The sequence below is a fragment of the Neopsephotus bourkii genome, unplaced genomic scaffold (assembly GCF_033783945.1).
Source record: "Neopsephotus bourkii isolate Nb327-2 ecotype Australia unplaced genomic scaffold, CSIRO-AGI_Nbou_v1 NB_718, whole genome shotgun sequence".
In the NCBI taxonomy this organism is placed as follows: domain Eukaryota; kingdom Metazoa; phylum Chordata; class Aves; order Psittaciformes; family Psittacidae; genus Neopsephotus; species Neopsephotus bourkii.
In genome coordinates, this window is record NW_026901217.1 from 227,247 (window position 1) to 242,750 (window position 15,504).

The window sequence follows — 15,504 nt, forward strand, 5'->3', positions numbered from 1 at the left end:
ATGCTTGTAATCAAATGCATGCATTGATTCCTGGATAAGTGTCACATTTGAGTTGGGGAGAAGTCAGATCTGTGTTCTGGGGTGGAAGCAGTGTCTAAAGCTGGTGGAAGCTGATTAAAATATATCATCAAAAACGGAAATGGAAACCAAACTCTTTCTGAAATGTCTCTGCAATTTCTGAGACATTAAATATTTACTAAAATAAAATCTCCCTTCAAAATCAGAACTGTAAGGTCTCTTCTGGAGAGCAAAAACTTCCCAGAGCAGGTTTGTTCTTGAAAATCCATTTCACTTCTACAGAAAAAGAGTTTTGATGAAAAAACTCCCTGTTAGTTTTTCTAGCACACAGCGGACAAAACTGAATCTTCATCTGAGAAAGGATGAAAGAGCAGGATCTGCCCTTGCATAAAGGGGACCATAATTTAGTCCTTAAAGAAGTCATGAAAAAGACTTAAGAGTGGTCAGCCCAAAGCCATTCCATGCATAGCAAGTGGCTACGGCTGATTGGCAGTCTTCTGTTCATCAAAAGCACTTCCACTCTTCCTGATTGCTGGTGCCCCACTCCTCCAAGCTGACCCTGAACAGCAGACAGCAGATGCTCTTTATACCCAGAGTCAGGTGCAAAGGAAAAGAAAGCAACCAGAAGAGCATAAACCTGCTCTTCTTCCCTTTACAGTCAACTTTGCATGTGAAGCTATTTGGCTATTTTTGTCGACCTGGTAAGGGGTGGGAAGAAAGGAAAAAAACCCAAACAATTAGAAGAGATGAAAACCAGGTGCAGAGTACATAATAAGAGAAGTGAAGATGAAAAAAATAAATAAATAAAAGGTAAGAAGTCCAAAGGAAAGATTCACTGGAAATGTGGACAGTAAAGAAATTATATACACACACACTTCCCACCCTCAAACCCCCCCAGAAAGAGAGAAAAAGAATGAGAAAATTAACAGGATAGAGGATTGAAGGAAAAGTAAGAGAAAGACATCAAAGGCAGTATTATAATGAGTCACAATGAGACAGCTCCTTGTTTGCCAGCGTGAGAAGTCCTGATACAGTATATACTAAAGGTATGAATTTGATAGACAACCAGATGGTACTTCAAACACATGGACATACAAAGAGCGATAAGAGACCAGGCACAGAGATTACACAATCTTGCAAAAGCTGCCTCACTCAGGAAACACGATACTGGCAGGTAAAACTAGGAGACAGTAAGCATATAATAAAAGCTTAAAAAGGCACAAGAGGGGAAAGCATATTCTGTACAAGAAGCAATCATGAACAAGACTGCAGCATCAGACTGTTCTGTTTTAAAGACTCTTTTTGGAGTCAAACACAGACATGCCCCAGAAATGTGGCCAAAGATTTTAATATTCTCTAATACAGAGACTTTTTGAAAGGGCAAAAAAAAAGCAGAAAGGTATTTCTGTCTCCTAACAGAAAATATTGAAATGAAAAAGGACAAACAATACTAACACATCGGCTAACATCAGAGGATGTAAAACCAGAGAGATCTTTACCAGATACTGATACAGAACTCTTACTTAATTGGAAAACCACGAAATCTTTCAGAGTGAAACTTACTACACACCCACACCTTTGATCATGAAGAACTGGAATTGCTCCGCTAGTATGACAGTAACAACTAAATGCAGAAGCTTCCCAAGTGCTCCACAAATCAATTTAAGCAGAACAATAAATCTGCACATCTTATTGTACTGAATCAAGCAAACCCACAACACATACTCAACTAACACTGACACATTTTACAGCAATCTTAAGATCAGACATATGTGTTAGCTAAAGATTAATCTACCTACTAGGTTCTTGAGTCCATTCTTAGTGCTGCCATGCAATGTCAGACACATTCAACACCGTACCACACAGTGCTAGAAATGAATCCTTTGACAAGCACTGCAAGATCAAGCAATAAACAGAAGGGCACAGTTTAACAACGCGTGATTTACAAAGATGGAAGCTGAAGTTTACTGTGATGCATAATTCTCTTTAAAATACTGTGGAATATAAATTCATTTTAAAAAGCTATGTCTCATTAAGTGTGTAGCACAAGGGATCACTTGTCAACTCACCCTATTCCATGCATCCCTGGAGGAACTACATTTCTATGCAGATAAAAAGTGCTTCTATCTGTGTTTAAGAAGTATACAAGATACACTCAAGCCAGGGCTCTCCATTACAGGGAGTTACATGGCTGTGTTTTGGGATCTAAAAAGGTAAATATTTTTTTCCTCCAATTTGTCTCAAACTGAAAACAAGGTTAATATAAATGGGCTACCTTTTCAATTTATAGCAGGCACTATTACATGCACAAACACAGTTAAATACATCAAATTTGAAATGGAAACTCGTGACAGACCCTTAGGTCTAGCGGTATAATTGAATATCGCTATGATTACACCGTCAGAAGCAAATGAACAGGCACTTCACTTTATTGATGTTATTTGTAAGTCACTCTTGTGAAGGAAAATGAAATGAACAATTATTTGAAAAAGCTATTATATCTTTAAGTAGCAAAGAATCAAAAGATGCTAGCTTTTCATACTTCAAAGTAGAACAGCAGTAAAACAAACAGGTTGATCTTTCCATCATCTCCTATAGCTCTACTCAGTTCAGTTTTCTAACGTTTATCTCAAGTAACTTATTGAAGAAGAGCCAAAAAATAAATAATGCCCTTGTTAAGCCTCTCTTGTAAGGCACAGCTGCATAATATTGTTGTTTCATAAGCAAATCAGTCTTTACAACCTTCCTCCATCTACTAGAACTGGTGAAAGGTGTTCCCACTCATCCATTTTTGAACCAAAAACCACTGTTTCCACCAGGGTGGTGGAGCATCTAAATTAGTAATTTTCAACCTATTCTGGCTGGAGAATTGTTTCACAAAATACACTGAAGAACACTACATCTATTTTTTATGAGCTTCAATACACAGCAAATTCATTAGCAAAGCTGAAGGTTTATGAAGCTTGGCATCCACTAACATGGGCAATGGGTCAGAGAGTAGATATAAAGCTGGTATATTTAATACAGTAAATTTTAAAACTTGAGGTTTCACTTAAGTGATTTGGGGGTTCTCCCTCAGGTAACAGCAATAATCATTCTTAACGGAATTACCTTCTGAGATACTACATCTAAACACACTCGTGAACAAGCAAGATACCCTGAGGCCCCTTGACCCTGCTCATCCACATTCAGAACTTGGTCAAACTGTGCAGTGGCTGACCTGTGGCCTATCTATCTAGATTCCTTTTCAAGAGAAATCAAAACACTATGAAGTAAGGAGAGAGCTAGGCACGAATGAAGTCCGGGGCCACATCCCACTGTGGAGTAAAGACACAGCAGAGTTAAGCCTGTTTGGACACAGCCAGTTACAAAATATTTTGCCTCTTTGCAGTTGCCATATACTCCCCTAAACTGTGTGGTACGACCAATATAGTTGGTTTTAAACCTTACCTGTTAGCAGTTATGCCTCTGCCAAGATGACTTTGTGGAAGTAATGAGAATTAAATATTATTGCAAGATATAGCATTACTATTTAATATCCTCCTTCATTTTATATTTCTTCCCTTGGCACGATTCTGCTAATTAAACAGACTGCATTTGGTTCTGAAGCAACCCAGGATTCTTTCCTTTGCAAGATGCTAAGCAAAAAGCACTGTGGCAGTAGTAGGTGGTAACACTGTAAGAAGCAGTCCTGCATTAGTAAGGTGGCAGATTACATGGACTACTCAGTCTTTTCCATATCTAATTTCTATGAGTCAATGACTGTATTGTTTGCAACTAGTACTCAAATGCAACTGAAAAGGCAGAAGTGAGACTTGTCCTGAAATGAATTCTGTTCCTGTGCAGGTTAGCTATGCAGAAGTTATTGGGAAGTGGAGAAGTCATTGGGATACCCCTTCATAAGGACCTAACTCTTCATCAGCCTGGCTCATGGTGTAAGGAGGCAGAGGTTACTTGAAACTCAGTCATCTCACATGACAATGTGCTATGAGCTCCATCAAACAAGTGCAGCAAAATAATGGGCTCTTTTAGTCCTTCACTTACATGAGAAAGTAGAAAATGTCCTTGTCTCTTACCAGGAAAAGAGACTCTTAAAGTGCCAATGCTGAACTAACCGTAGGCTTTGCTCCCCTTTTGCTGAAAATGTTCCTGTGTTTTGTGATGCACCATGGAGGGGGGCAGCACAGAAATGTATCTGCTTGAATTAGTGAGCTATCACGGACAAAGACTGCCACAGTATTCTAATAACTCAAGCTAATGCATACCATTTTAAAGCCAAAGTACCGATGGGATTAGAGCAAACCATCACTTTATCACAGGCAAACCATTCTTGTAAAGACAGCATACCAAAAGGAAGTGATCCAGATTAACACAGCAGTTAGAATCGATGCTGATACAGATTTGTTTCTGAGGAAGATTTTCTTGTTGCTGTGTCACTTTTTACTGCAGAGATCTGAAGACAGCATTTTTATGAATATCACTGCAAACAAATGCTGCAGAAAAGACATGTAGAAATCTAATTGCTTTTGCAATCAGTAAGTTTGGAGGATCAATGCAATCTTTAATGAATCAATACTTCACCACTTCATAGGGAAAGCTGTACCTTATGACTTGATCCAAAGCTCAGTGGACTCACTGTCTTTCTACTGGCTGCAATGAGCTCTTGAAGGCCACATATAAGCCAGCTGTGAGGGTGAAAGAAGAGACTCAAGAAGGCAAAAAGCATTTCACCTCATGGCAAACCTCAGTGCCCCAGTGCTGAAGTGGCTGCCCCAAGTAGTACCAGAGACCAAGATTATTTTGTTGCTCTTGTCCTTGCTAGGTCAAATTCAACCCTCTTAATTTAGTTAAAGCTAAACCAGTGACCTAACATTACAAAGTCCCCCTAGCACTAGTCATGACTGAACACCTCTGTAGTAGAGAAGTCTAGCACTGAGGCACTGCAGAACCAGTAGGCAGAAGTGTGTCTCACTAGCAAACACAGAGGGACAGCTTTGTTGGCACTACCGCTGGCTCTAGCCAGTGATATAAATCCTTGATTTCGCTAGAGAACCAGATTTTTCCAAAACTACTGAAAGCCACCCATGATGGATCCAGGAGCTCCTCCAAGATCCTAAGGATGGTAGCACACCCCAGCCATACCTCAATTTCTTAATGGATAAGGCTCAGAGATGCACAAATCTCCATCTCCTTCCCCCACTGAGGTGTTTTCTATTAGGAATGAGTCGTCCTGGGTTCCTGGAACAGAAAACAATTATGGCAGGCCCTGGAAAGCCTTGAAATCTCCAACCCTTGATTCACGCTTATCCACGTGTAAATACTGTTAGCACATTTTCTTCATTAGAATATGACAAAAGTTTAGGGAAAAAAATGTTTCAGTGAAGGAGTTACAGCACTGAATTTTGTCTGTAAAGAGAAAAATCTTTAACTCCAGTGTTTAATTTGCACATCAGTACAAAACTACATGGGAGCCCCTAGCCAAAACTACCAACGCATCTTAAAATATGTCAAAGGCAAGAGTAGTCACTGATCATAGAACAAAAATCTGAGTGCAAGGGAAGAAACTTATTGAACTGAACATGCACAGATCAAGGCTGGCCAAGTTCACAGCATGTGTGGAGGGACACACCTGGTTTTGCAGTGGGATGCCATGCCCTCCTTCTGCAGTCTGGCACACACACGCTGCACTTGAGGGCCAAAGAGGGAGGGAAGAAGTCGGGCTCATCTCAGACCACATATGAGATTCATGTCTCAAAGATGCAGTTGACAGTTGCTGCCAGTGTGTACAAGCCATTACAAAAAATGAGGCATCTGCCTCTCATTGAAAATAGGCTGTCATACATGCAGCACGTGACTTAGAATCTGTGATGGCACGCACTGGAAAAGCAGAATATGGAGAGTGCAAAACTGCCTGACTCACATATGCTTCTGGTGCAAAATACTCAGGATGCAATTTAATTCACATAATATTCATAAAATCATAGAATCATAGAATCAACTAGGTTGGAAAGGACCTTCAAGATCATCAAGTCCAATCATTACCCCAGGACTGCCAAGACCACCACTAAACCATGTAACTGAGGGATCATATCCATTCTGTGAGATATTCTGGAGCCCCCCAGAATATTCAAACTGTACTGAATAATAAAGATTTGATTTTTACCCACACAGGAATCATGTGTACAGTCACAGTTAACATCCTTCCCTAGTCCCAAGTACCTGACAGGTGCCCAAGTTAGAAGGGGTCCCCTCAAATAAGAGCTGGAGAGAGGGAAGTTCTCACCTTTAATCACCTTCTGGAAGGCTCCATTACTGTATCTATTTAGAGCTCAGAGGAAGTGTTAGGACGTGCTACAATAGGTAATTAAAATACTTCCAATTAATACTAAGTTATTAAATGTACACACAGTGGCTAGAGCCTTTTCAAATGTAAATAACAGCTAATTTGTTCTGAATAAGAACAAATGCCAATCAGAAACCCTAGCCAACACCATGGATTATTCTTCTAGAGACAAAAAAAAACAACAGCATCCTCTATATTATTAGACTACTTTTCTACTAGTGAAGTTGATTTAGGAAAAATAAAAAGCATCTGGAACAGAAATTCTAGATGCTTTTATTCCTTCTCTGGTTAAACCCTGTTTAGTTAAAAAGCAAACTTGGACTCACAGCTCCTAGACTTCAAGCCAATAAAAATAAAGTTGCCGGCTTGCAGAGGCTGTAGCAGCTGATGCAAAAGCAAAGTGTGCCCTAGCACGAGAACCACAGACCTCTGCATTCCCTGTGAGCACAGATGTCACAACTCTGCACCACTTCTGGATGTGCAACCAGTGACCTAAGCACAAGCTCCCTGAAAGCAAAGGCTTTAAAAACAGTGATTGAACTGGTTCAAATTGTACACTTTGTCTGGTGCATTATAAATAAATCCTGGAAAGTTGTATTTGAGTATTTCAACCACAAGCTTTGATATAAGACCACCCTGGTTCTGCTTAGAGGTGTTGCAAGGGCAGGGAGGTCTACCAACCCTCTTTCACGAATGGTTATCTTGCTGCAGTTACTTACAGATTTTGAAATCAGCAGGCATCACGTTAGCAAAGGGTCATTGGCATGCATTGTAGCAGAAAACAGGAAATACAATTAAACATACAGCTGTGAGGTAAGGTTTTTGGCAAGAGAAAGAGAGCTTTGGGAAGAAAGTGTCAAGGGCAAAAATAAGAGTAGCACAGTAACGTGGTCAAGAGGGGGAATGAAGGGGTAGAGATGAAGAAATTAGAATGGGGGTGGGAACAGCAGAAAAAGAAACAGATAAAAAAAAAACATCAGCAAGAGAGGTGAAGCATACAGAGGAGAAGAATGTACAGAAGGAAAACCATCTCTCTTTGGAGTAATAGTTCTTTAGTAAGGGCAAGAGCCACGCTGTTATGCAACAGGATATACTGTTTTCTCTATAGAAAGAGTTTATTTAAGCTTATATGGAAAAAAAAAATATCTGTGGGAGGAAAAGGGAAAGAGAGAGAGAGTAACATCATATTTCTTTCAACTTTCAAATTGCTTTTTAGGTCACATTTCACCCTTCTCTCTCATCCCCCAAGTATTTTCCAGGATGGAATTTTCTTCCCACTCCAGGATTTGGCGTGGGCAGAGCACTGCATATGCTGCTGAACTCAGAACCAAGAAACTGATTCATTCTTCCCTTGAATCTTGTGCTGTGCTATCGTTTAGACTGGGACCAAGCAAACGTCAAAGACTGCAAGTCAGAAAGATAATTTTACACAGCCTGTATATTCACTGTGTTCCTGTGTAACGGTGGAAGAGTAAAGATAAATCCAGTTCTAACCCCTGGTAGTCTGTCAAATATTTCTTTATGAATAATTATTCTTCCTCCTGTTCCAGCAGACCTATGCTCTAAAACTCCACTGAGTTTTGACTGTAGTAGAATGTAGGTTTTTCCCTAAGGTTTCTCAACTCCACAGAACAAAAATCCTTAAACTGAAGACAACCTCACACAATCAACCAGCAAAGCCCTTCAGTCTCACCGACTGTGTTCAACAAGTCTGGATGATTTTCTGCAAGTTTCCTTCCATTTCAGCCTCTGGTACTGTACAATCACACTGCTGGGTATCAATTCAGTACTCAAAAAGGATTCTCAGAACAAGCCGTAAGGAGTCATCTGACATAAATGAAGCTGCCCCCAAGATAAGTGATAGAGTGTTTCGTATTTTCAAAAGCTGAGGCCACTTTAGTAAGAAAGATTCCCTGCTTACTTCATTTTAGACTTTAAAACAAACAAAAGCACCAACATTTTAAAAGGTTACACACATTTTTTACTCCCACTGTTTCTTAATAAAACACCATTTGTGTGGGAAACCAGCTCAGTGCATACTCCAGAAACAGGCAAACCATTAATTGATCCAACATGTTGGCAGTTCTAGAGAAACTCACTGTGATGAGAATGAGCAATGCATCTTAACTTTTGAAACAAACTGAGCTTTACTGTAAGGGTGCGTAAGTATGCCAAGCTCCTACTGCTTTATACTACTTAGTATATAATCTGTGACACTTCAAGTACCAAGAAGTATAATCTAAACAGCTACTAAACCATGTGCAGGTTATAAAGCAGAGTTTTAAGAAGCTCAAGAGGTTACAAGTTGCTTGTCTCACAAAACCATTGCAAAATACTAAAAAATCCCATTTTCCAGCAAACCTACCAGAGAGGCATGACTTTGCTCAACTAAATGGTTAATCTCTTAAAGAGGCTGCACACAAGAGGATCCAGAAGCACTTCTTTTGCATCAGCAGTATTATAGCACTATAGTTAGGCAACAAATGTTTTTTCAGCACATTCATGCTAGCTTGGTTTATTGTGGAAATTGAAAATGTCATTAGAATAACATCCTGTTTTGCAGCCTTTCTGTGTTTCAATTTACCCCCAACTCTGCTAAGATTCAACTAGCGTGAAACAGCTGGGCATGATAAGTTACTGGATGCAAACCAAACAGAGATTTCACAATAGGTGGCATTTTAGTCTCCGTGGCACAGGCTGCTGCTATAAAAGACCAGTGACCCCTGCAGAAAACACCATCCCTAAATACAAATCTGGTGATCTGTTTTTAAAACATTATTTCAAATGAAACATTGTTACAAAACCAGTGGTGTTTCTTTGGTGGGCACAACACGAGGTTTGGGTTGTTCCCCATAGTGGATCTCTGCTTGGTTCTAGTTGACGAGCGCATGTTGGGACTCGAACACAAACTCCAACAGAGCACTCACCTGGGGGAGTGAACACCCTCCACATCCTCCCCAACAAGCTCACTGGACAAAATACCTCATGTTCCCACCAAATCAGATACTTGGCATTCCTACTAGATCCCCCAGTTTTAACACTATCACAGGCAGGCCAGTGGACACCGTGTTCCCTGCTCTATTGCACATCCTGACAAGCCGGCACCATAAACACTATGCTTCTCACCCGAAGGTCTCAATCTGAATCACACCCGATCCCACACAGCACCTGCCTGAGGAAGATCCTCAGGACACCATAAAACATCAGTGCCCCACAGCAGTTTCAGGGTCCCATCCATTCCTCCGACTAGACCAAAACTTTGCATCTCCCAAACTTTTCACCCCTGGAGCACCATGCATTAACAGCTTCCAGCAGCACATCCATCCTTTGCCATGGCAGCATGGAGAGGTGCTCCACAGCCCCTGGGATGGGCACCCACTGCCCAGCAAAGCCCATAGCCTCTCCTGCTCCCTGCCATGAGGTGTGAGAACACACTCTCCCATCAGTTCCCATCCCAAAGATATGGGGCAGCAAAGCAGGCTGCACATGCAGTAAAACAGGGCCCACTTGTCCACCCAGCCCAGACCTCGGGGTGCACCCACAGCGCACACGCAGGGTGCCGGGGCTCACCTGCATGGGGCATGGTGATGGTCTCGTTGGCGTTGCTGGACCCCACGTTGTAGATGACCACGGCGGAGGCGTTCTGGGCGGCGGCGTGGCGGATCTTGTCCTTGTAGGTGCAGTTGCCTCGCGGGATGAGGGCCACCCAGCTCTTACCCGGCGCCGGGGCGTTAAAGCGGGTGCCGGGGTCACACGCGTAGCGGTCTGCGGGCGAAGCGGAGAGGGCCACCTGCCCGCGGGCGTCCTGCTTGGGCGACTGCTCGCCGTAGCGCCCGCACTCGCTCTTCTCGCTGCGGAGCTCAGCGCTGCCGGCCGCCGGGTCGGCATAGGTGATGTTGACGAAGGCCGTGTACCACTCCTCCTTCTCGGCCACGGTGAAGTCCAGGCACAGCAGATGCACGAAACAAAAGGACAGCAGCCATGTTGAGAGAGCCAGGCTGCGGCACGCTTGGATCACAGACATTGCCATCTTCATCTGACGGTCCCCCCCCCACCCCCCCCAAACCAACCCAGCCGGCCCGGCCCGCCCCGCCGGGCTCTGTGGTGTGCGTGCGTGTGCGGGGGGGTTGTGTGTGCGTGTGGTGTGTGCGCGCACCCGCTTCGCGCGGGGCGGCGCTGCTCCCGCCGTGCGGGAACGGAGAGGGAGGGATGGAAGCAGCGGGAAGGAGCCCTCCCCGCTGCCTAATTCATGCCGGGCCCGTTCGATTTCCTCGCGCTCGCCCCGTCCCCGTCCCCGCCCTCCCCTCTCCCTCAGCTTCCTCCTGCCCCTTTATCGCCTCCCTCGCTGCTGCTGGCAGCCCAGGGGGCTGGCGGGGTAAGGAGCGGAAAAGAGAGGAGAAGAGGTGGGGGGATGTTTCCACACGCACAAAGGCGCGGTACCGCTCCGGCTCCGTGCGCGGCCCCTGAGGAGGCCCGGCGAGTCCCGCCGGCGGGGCTGCGCTGCGCTCCCCGGGTGCGGGGCGGCGGGGCCGCCCGGTGCGGGAGGAGCGCTCGCAGCGCTCGCAGCGCCACCTGCCGGCGGAGCCGGAGGAGCCGCCAGTTCTCCCTGAGGATTGAGTCGGTCACACTGCGATTCCTGGTTTTAACTTTGATTTATTTTCGCCGGCTCTCTTTCTGACCTCTGCAGGATGAATTAGAAAGTCTTGTATATTATAACTTGAACGTCATAGTGCAGTTATGCCACGCAGCTCCTACTACTTTATGCTTCAGGTCAGAGGGATGGATAATTGCTTTTGTATGAAGCTTTAAAACACAAACTGAAAACATCACTTCCTATATGTTTCTGGCTGATAATGACAGGCACGTTTACCAAAATCGAGTGTGTGACTCAAAGGAACATGGAGAACCCGAAAAGTGAAACCTCAAAGAATGACAAAGCCACTCTCTGGGAATACTCAATGGACATGGGCAGAAAGGAATAGTTTAATTTTGGCTCAGTGAAAATCCAGACCTGGGGACTTTTTTGTTATAAAACACCCCAAAAGAATTTTGGCCAGGACTTGGACGACTTTCAGGAAGGTCAAACCACAAATGACTCTGTCTATCACAGTGCAAGCAAGTAGCAAAAATTCTGCTTTTCATAAGTATGTTCAGTAACAAAAGGATGTTGCACAAGATAAATAGATCCTTTCTGCTTTAGACCCCTTGTTATTAAAGTCCGCTGCTAGAATTACCATTCCTGAGTACCTCACTAGTGTCAGGATTTGCCTGTTTATATTTTATGTTCATAGCTGCCACTGATGTAGGTGAACAGATGACAGCCTTAATCATAATTTACACACTCAGAAAGATGCTGGAAAAAGTGAATTTGAGAGAAAAATGTACAGGTGAATATGGGAGTAAAATAAAGTTTACAGGAAATACAGTGGGCTGCCAAAAAGTCTGCTGTCAAACAAGAGGACAACTTTCCTTGAAAACTCATTGCTGGAGAAGTGAAACCAGCAACTGAGAAGAAAAAAAATACATAGAACTAACATTGAGAGATGAAAGTTCATTGCAATCAACATTAACTGGAAAGTGTTGAGATTTCATGAGGGAAGAAAAAGCCCTGGATGGGCTACGGCAAATAAAGCCTATGTATATTTAGAAGAGTAAGAAGCCCTCAAAAAAAAAAAAAAAGGCATAAATGATCAATAAACATTTCATGTTCATATTTGGAAGGAAATGGAGGACATGTTTGCCAGATTATTGACTCATAAAAGAGAGAAGCAGCAGCATCTCCTCAGAACATACAAAAACCAGCAGACCCAGAAAAATGGCACATATGAATCCCAAAAGAGTGGGCAGGAAGGTGGAGAGAATAACAATCTCTCTGACACTACTACAAGTAAATCTGGGCACAACAGGAAAATCTTGACAGGTTGGGCATTCAGTTTCCTGAGAAGATCCAGAGAAACTGATTATGGTGACCAGGTAGTTACAGGCTGTTTGGCTTAATGTTAACCAACCCCAAGAAAAACAAGAGAGAAAAAAACTCCAATGTATGGATGAAGTTTGTGTTTATGGGAAGTGGCCTGCCAAGCCAACATGATTCATGGTTTTGTGAGGAAACTCTCAGTGTGGCTGGTGAAGTTACACAGCCATGGCCACAACAGCGTGTTATTCAGTGCTACATGACATTCTAATTACACTTATGAAGGACCAGATAAGACGAGCTTAGTTGAAACAGAACATGTTTTAATAAAGCTTGATGCAAAAATACGAATCCAGGTGACCAAAACTGCTGGCCACCTGGAGCAGAACTGGGAAGACTGGTTTACTCTGCACACAGGGAGGGATTTGGGGGTCAGAGTACGAAGGAATAATGCTATACTCCAAAGGAAAAGGGGCCTAAAGAGGATGCAGCTATTCTCAGATGTTTCAGAGGAATAACGAATAGTAGGGAAGTGATTTTCTCTCTGCATGAAGCATCAGTGAAGCAGATACTGGAAGCAGTCCAGTTTTAGTATCTACATTTTAAAAAGGATGTTGAAATAATAGAGAAGGTTATGAAAGAAATCCTAAAAACAATTTGAAGTAATTCCTCTCTGGGGACAGATTTCAGGTGCCCAATCTATCCAACTTTTCAGGAAAAGAGGTGATAAGTTTACATTGTATAAGTACCATCACAGGGATATAACAGCAGGTACTACTACTACGTGCTTCAAGCTAGTGGCATTAAGGCATTATGAGAACCAAAGACAATACAACCTACAGCAAAAGTAGATGATTAAACAGTGATTGTCCACTTGATAAAATTCAGATGTTAGACTGTTCTGGATAGCAAAAGACAAATCTACTCTTATAGTCAAACAAACAAATCAATCCCAACAAAAGCATGATTTATTTAAGTGCAAGATATGAAATTCTTCAGAACTGATTTATAATCTAGTGGTCGCTTTTCACCTTGAAAGTAATCCTGAATAAAACCAACAGAATATTTTATTATTTCTGTTGCTGAAAACTAAACTACAATTAACTAGGTCAATGCTTTGACTTATCGTCACCCAGTGTGGTCTAATAGTTGGTGGTGGTTCTTCCTATATTGTTTTTGTCCCCAGGAACACCTGAGGTTCTCCTTTTACCAGGCTGTCTAGATCTGCTAGTTCTGCCACAAAAATGCTTTACTGTCAAGGAACCTCCAAGCAGCTATAAATATGTTTCCTCTTAGGCCAACAAGACATTTACCACCACCTTACCCTGGCCTATTGTCTTTCCTTCAAAAAAACCAAACCCTGTGACTTTTGTCCCATTCCAGCCCCCACTGAAACATACAGCCCCACAGAACATCCAGCGTGATCACAAATCTCCTTGCCTGGATTAGAGTGAAAAGCACAATCTCTACTTTTATGCACTATTGAAAATCATTTGACATTGTCTGTAGCATTGGGGTGAGGGCTGTATCTCTGAATTCTGGATGTTATGTACAACTTTCATAATGTATTACAAATTCTCCTCCCTGTTTTTCCATGTTTCTGAAGTGACAATAAATCCAGTGGAAAGTTACAAGACTATCATATTCAAACCTGAATGTGTGAAATGTGGTCAATAAGAAAAGTGGCATGTGGGGAACTACAGCTCCAGATTTTTGATATACAGAAACTCAGAAGCTGGATTTAGGTAACAGCTGATAACGAGCAAATTGAAATTTAGTATATGACCACCTCTAGTATGTGTCACAATGCTTCGTTAGATTGCTCTTTCATAAGGTAAAATTCATTAGTTTATACCCTTTTTGGTTTAAAAGGCAACTTGCTATGCTTAGATTGTGCAGAATTGGGTAGAATTGTGTATCTGTACCTAAACTTTCAAATCATCTCGAAGGGAATGACTAGACATTGCTTCACTTAAAGGTGAGGACTCTCGTTCAGGTTGCTAAGCCCCTCTGTTATGGAATCCCATGGTATTTTGTGGACCTCTATCTCAGCTTGTTGGGACGCCAAGAGGTAAAATGGCAAAGGGTTTAAAACCTAGGTTTTAAAAGACCAAACTGCCTAAATTCTGCTGAAGTAGGGATTTACCTGAAAATTAGGAATCTTAATCCAGAAGAATACTGAAGATGGCATTGCTGGTTACTGAAAAAGCCTAAATTAGGTGAGTTGGCTCCCTTTACCACTAATGGAAAGATAACTCCACCAAGCAATTCAGAATATGCAAACTCAATGTCTTGTTGTATATAGGACCTAGATACACCCAAAGGTCAGTGATCCCATGTTGAGAAGGGCACAGGCAAAAGCAAACCTATGTAAAACATACACCACAGAGTAGGTGAGAAATCCTACCTCTCCCCCTACTCATGAGGTTTCATTCAGCAGCTCAGTTTCCCCTGCATTGAGCTCAGTGAGTCCCCACAGGGGTAGGAACCCTGCAGGTGCCAGGTGGGAGAGACTTGGGGTTAGTGCTGACTTCAGCACAGCTTGAAGGTTTCTTGATGTTGATGAACAGCAGGGAAAGTTGACCAAATTATGATCTCTCTGCAGGTGCTCATGAAAATGAGTTCCTTTGCCTTCCCTCGCTATGAGACTGAAATTGATTCTTGTTTACACCTGAAGAACAGAAGAGATGTTAACACCGGGAGACCACATAAAGGATAAAGCATTCCCAATGCCTCTCTCATTTGCTGCCAATACTATGCTTTGAGTAAAAAAACCTCACAAAACAGTAAGTTTGTTCATTTAGACTTATTTGAGCAATACATCTTTTCTCGACCTGACACTGTTAACACTCCATCCACCTTCCTATTTATGTGCTAATATCTATGTTGCCTGTCATTTACTTTATTACAGAATCGTGCTTTAACTGGAGTGCTGCTTCACTCTTCTGTAACATTGTTTGAATTACTATAGCTGCTACTGTAGTGCTGGTTTAATTCACTTAGGTCAGTTCAATATTCTTGATAATGCTCTGACACTCTAAAAAAACCTTCGGAGTAAAGTTCCAGAAAAAAAAGCTATGCTGCAGCCAAGAAAAATTCCTCGCTGGAGCTATAGGAAGGTTTCAATGGAATTTATAGGGAAAGTGAGATTTTCATTTTAAAAATATGAAAAGAATTGAAAGGAGCTTTATCTTGTTTGACCCCTGTTAAGTTTTCATAGTCAGGTGGT

At 42.4% G+C, this 15,504-nt stretch overlaps 1 protein-coding gene across 2 annotated transcripts in view; it reads right to left on the reverse strand.

Moving 5' to 3' along the window:
• Positions 1 to 10,503, reverse strand: part of RNF150 (ring finger protein 150) — a 143,314-nt gene extending 132,811 nt beyond the window's left edge. The window contains exon 1 of one of the 2 annotated variants that reach the window (XM_061354108.1): positions 9,932 to 10,503. In XM_061354108.1, the coding sequence (XP_061210092.1) occupies positions 9,932 to 10,397 (466 nt within the window). In that variant the 5' untranslated portion in view covers positions 10,398 to 10,503. The remainder of the gene's footprint in view (positions 1 to 9,931) is intronic. The other variant, XM_061354109.1, reaches the window with a different exon arrangement.
• Between the last annotated feature and the right edge of the window lie 5,001 nt (positions 10,504 to 15,504).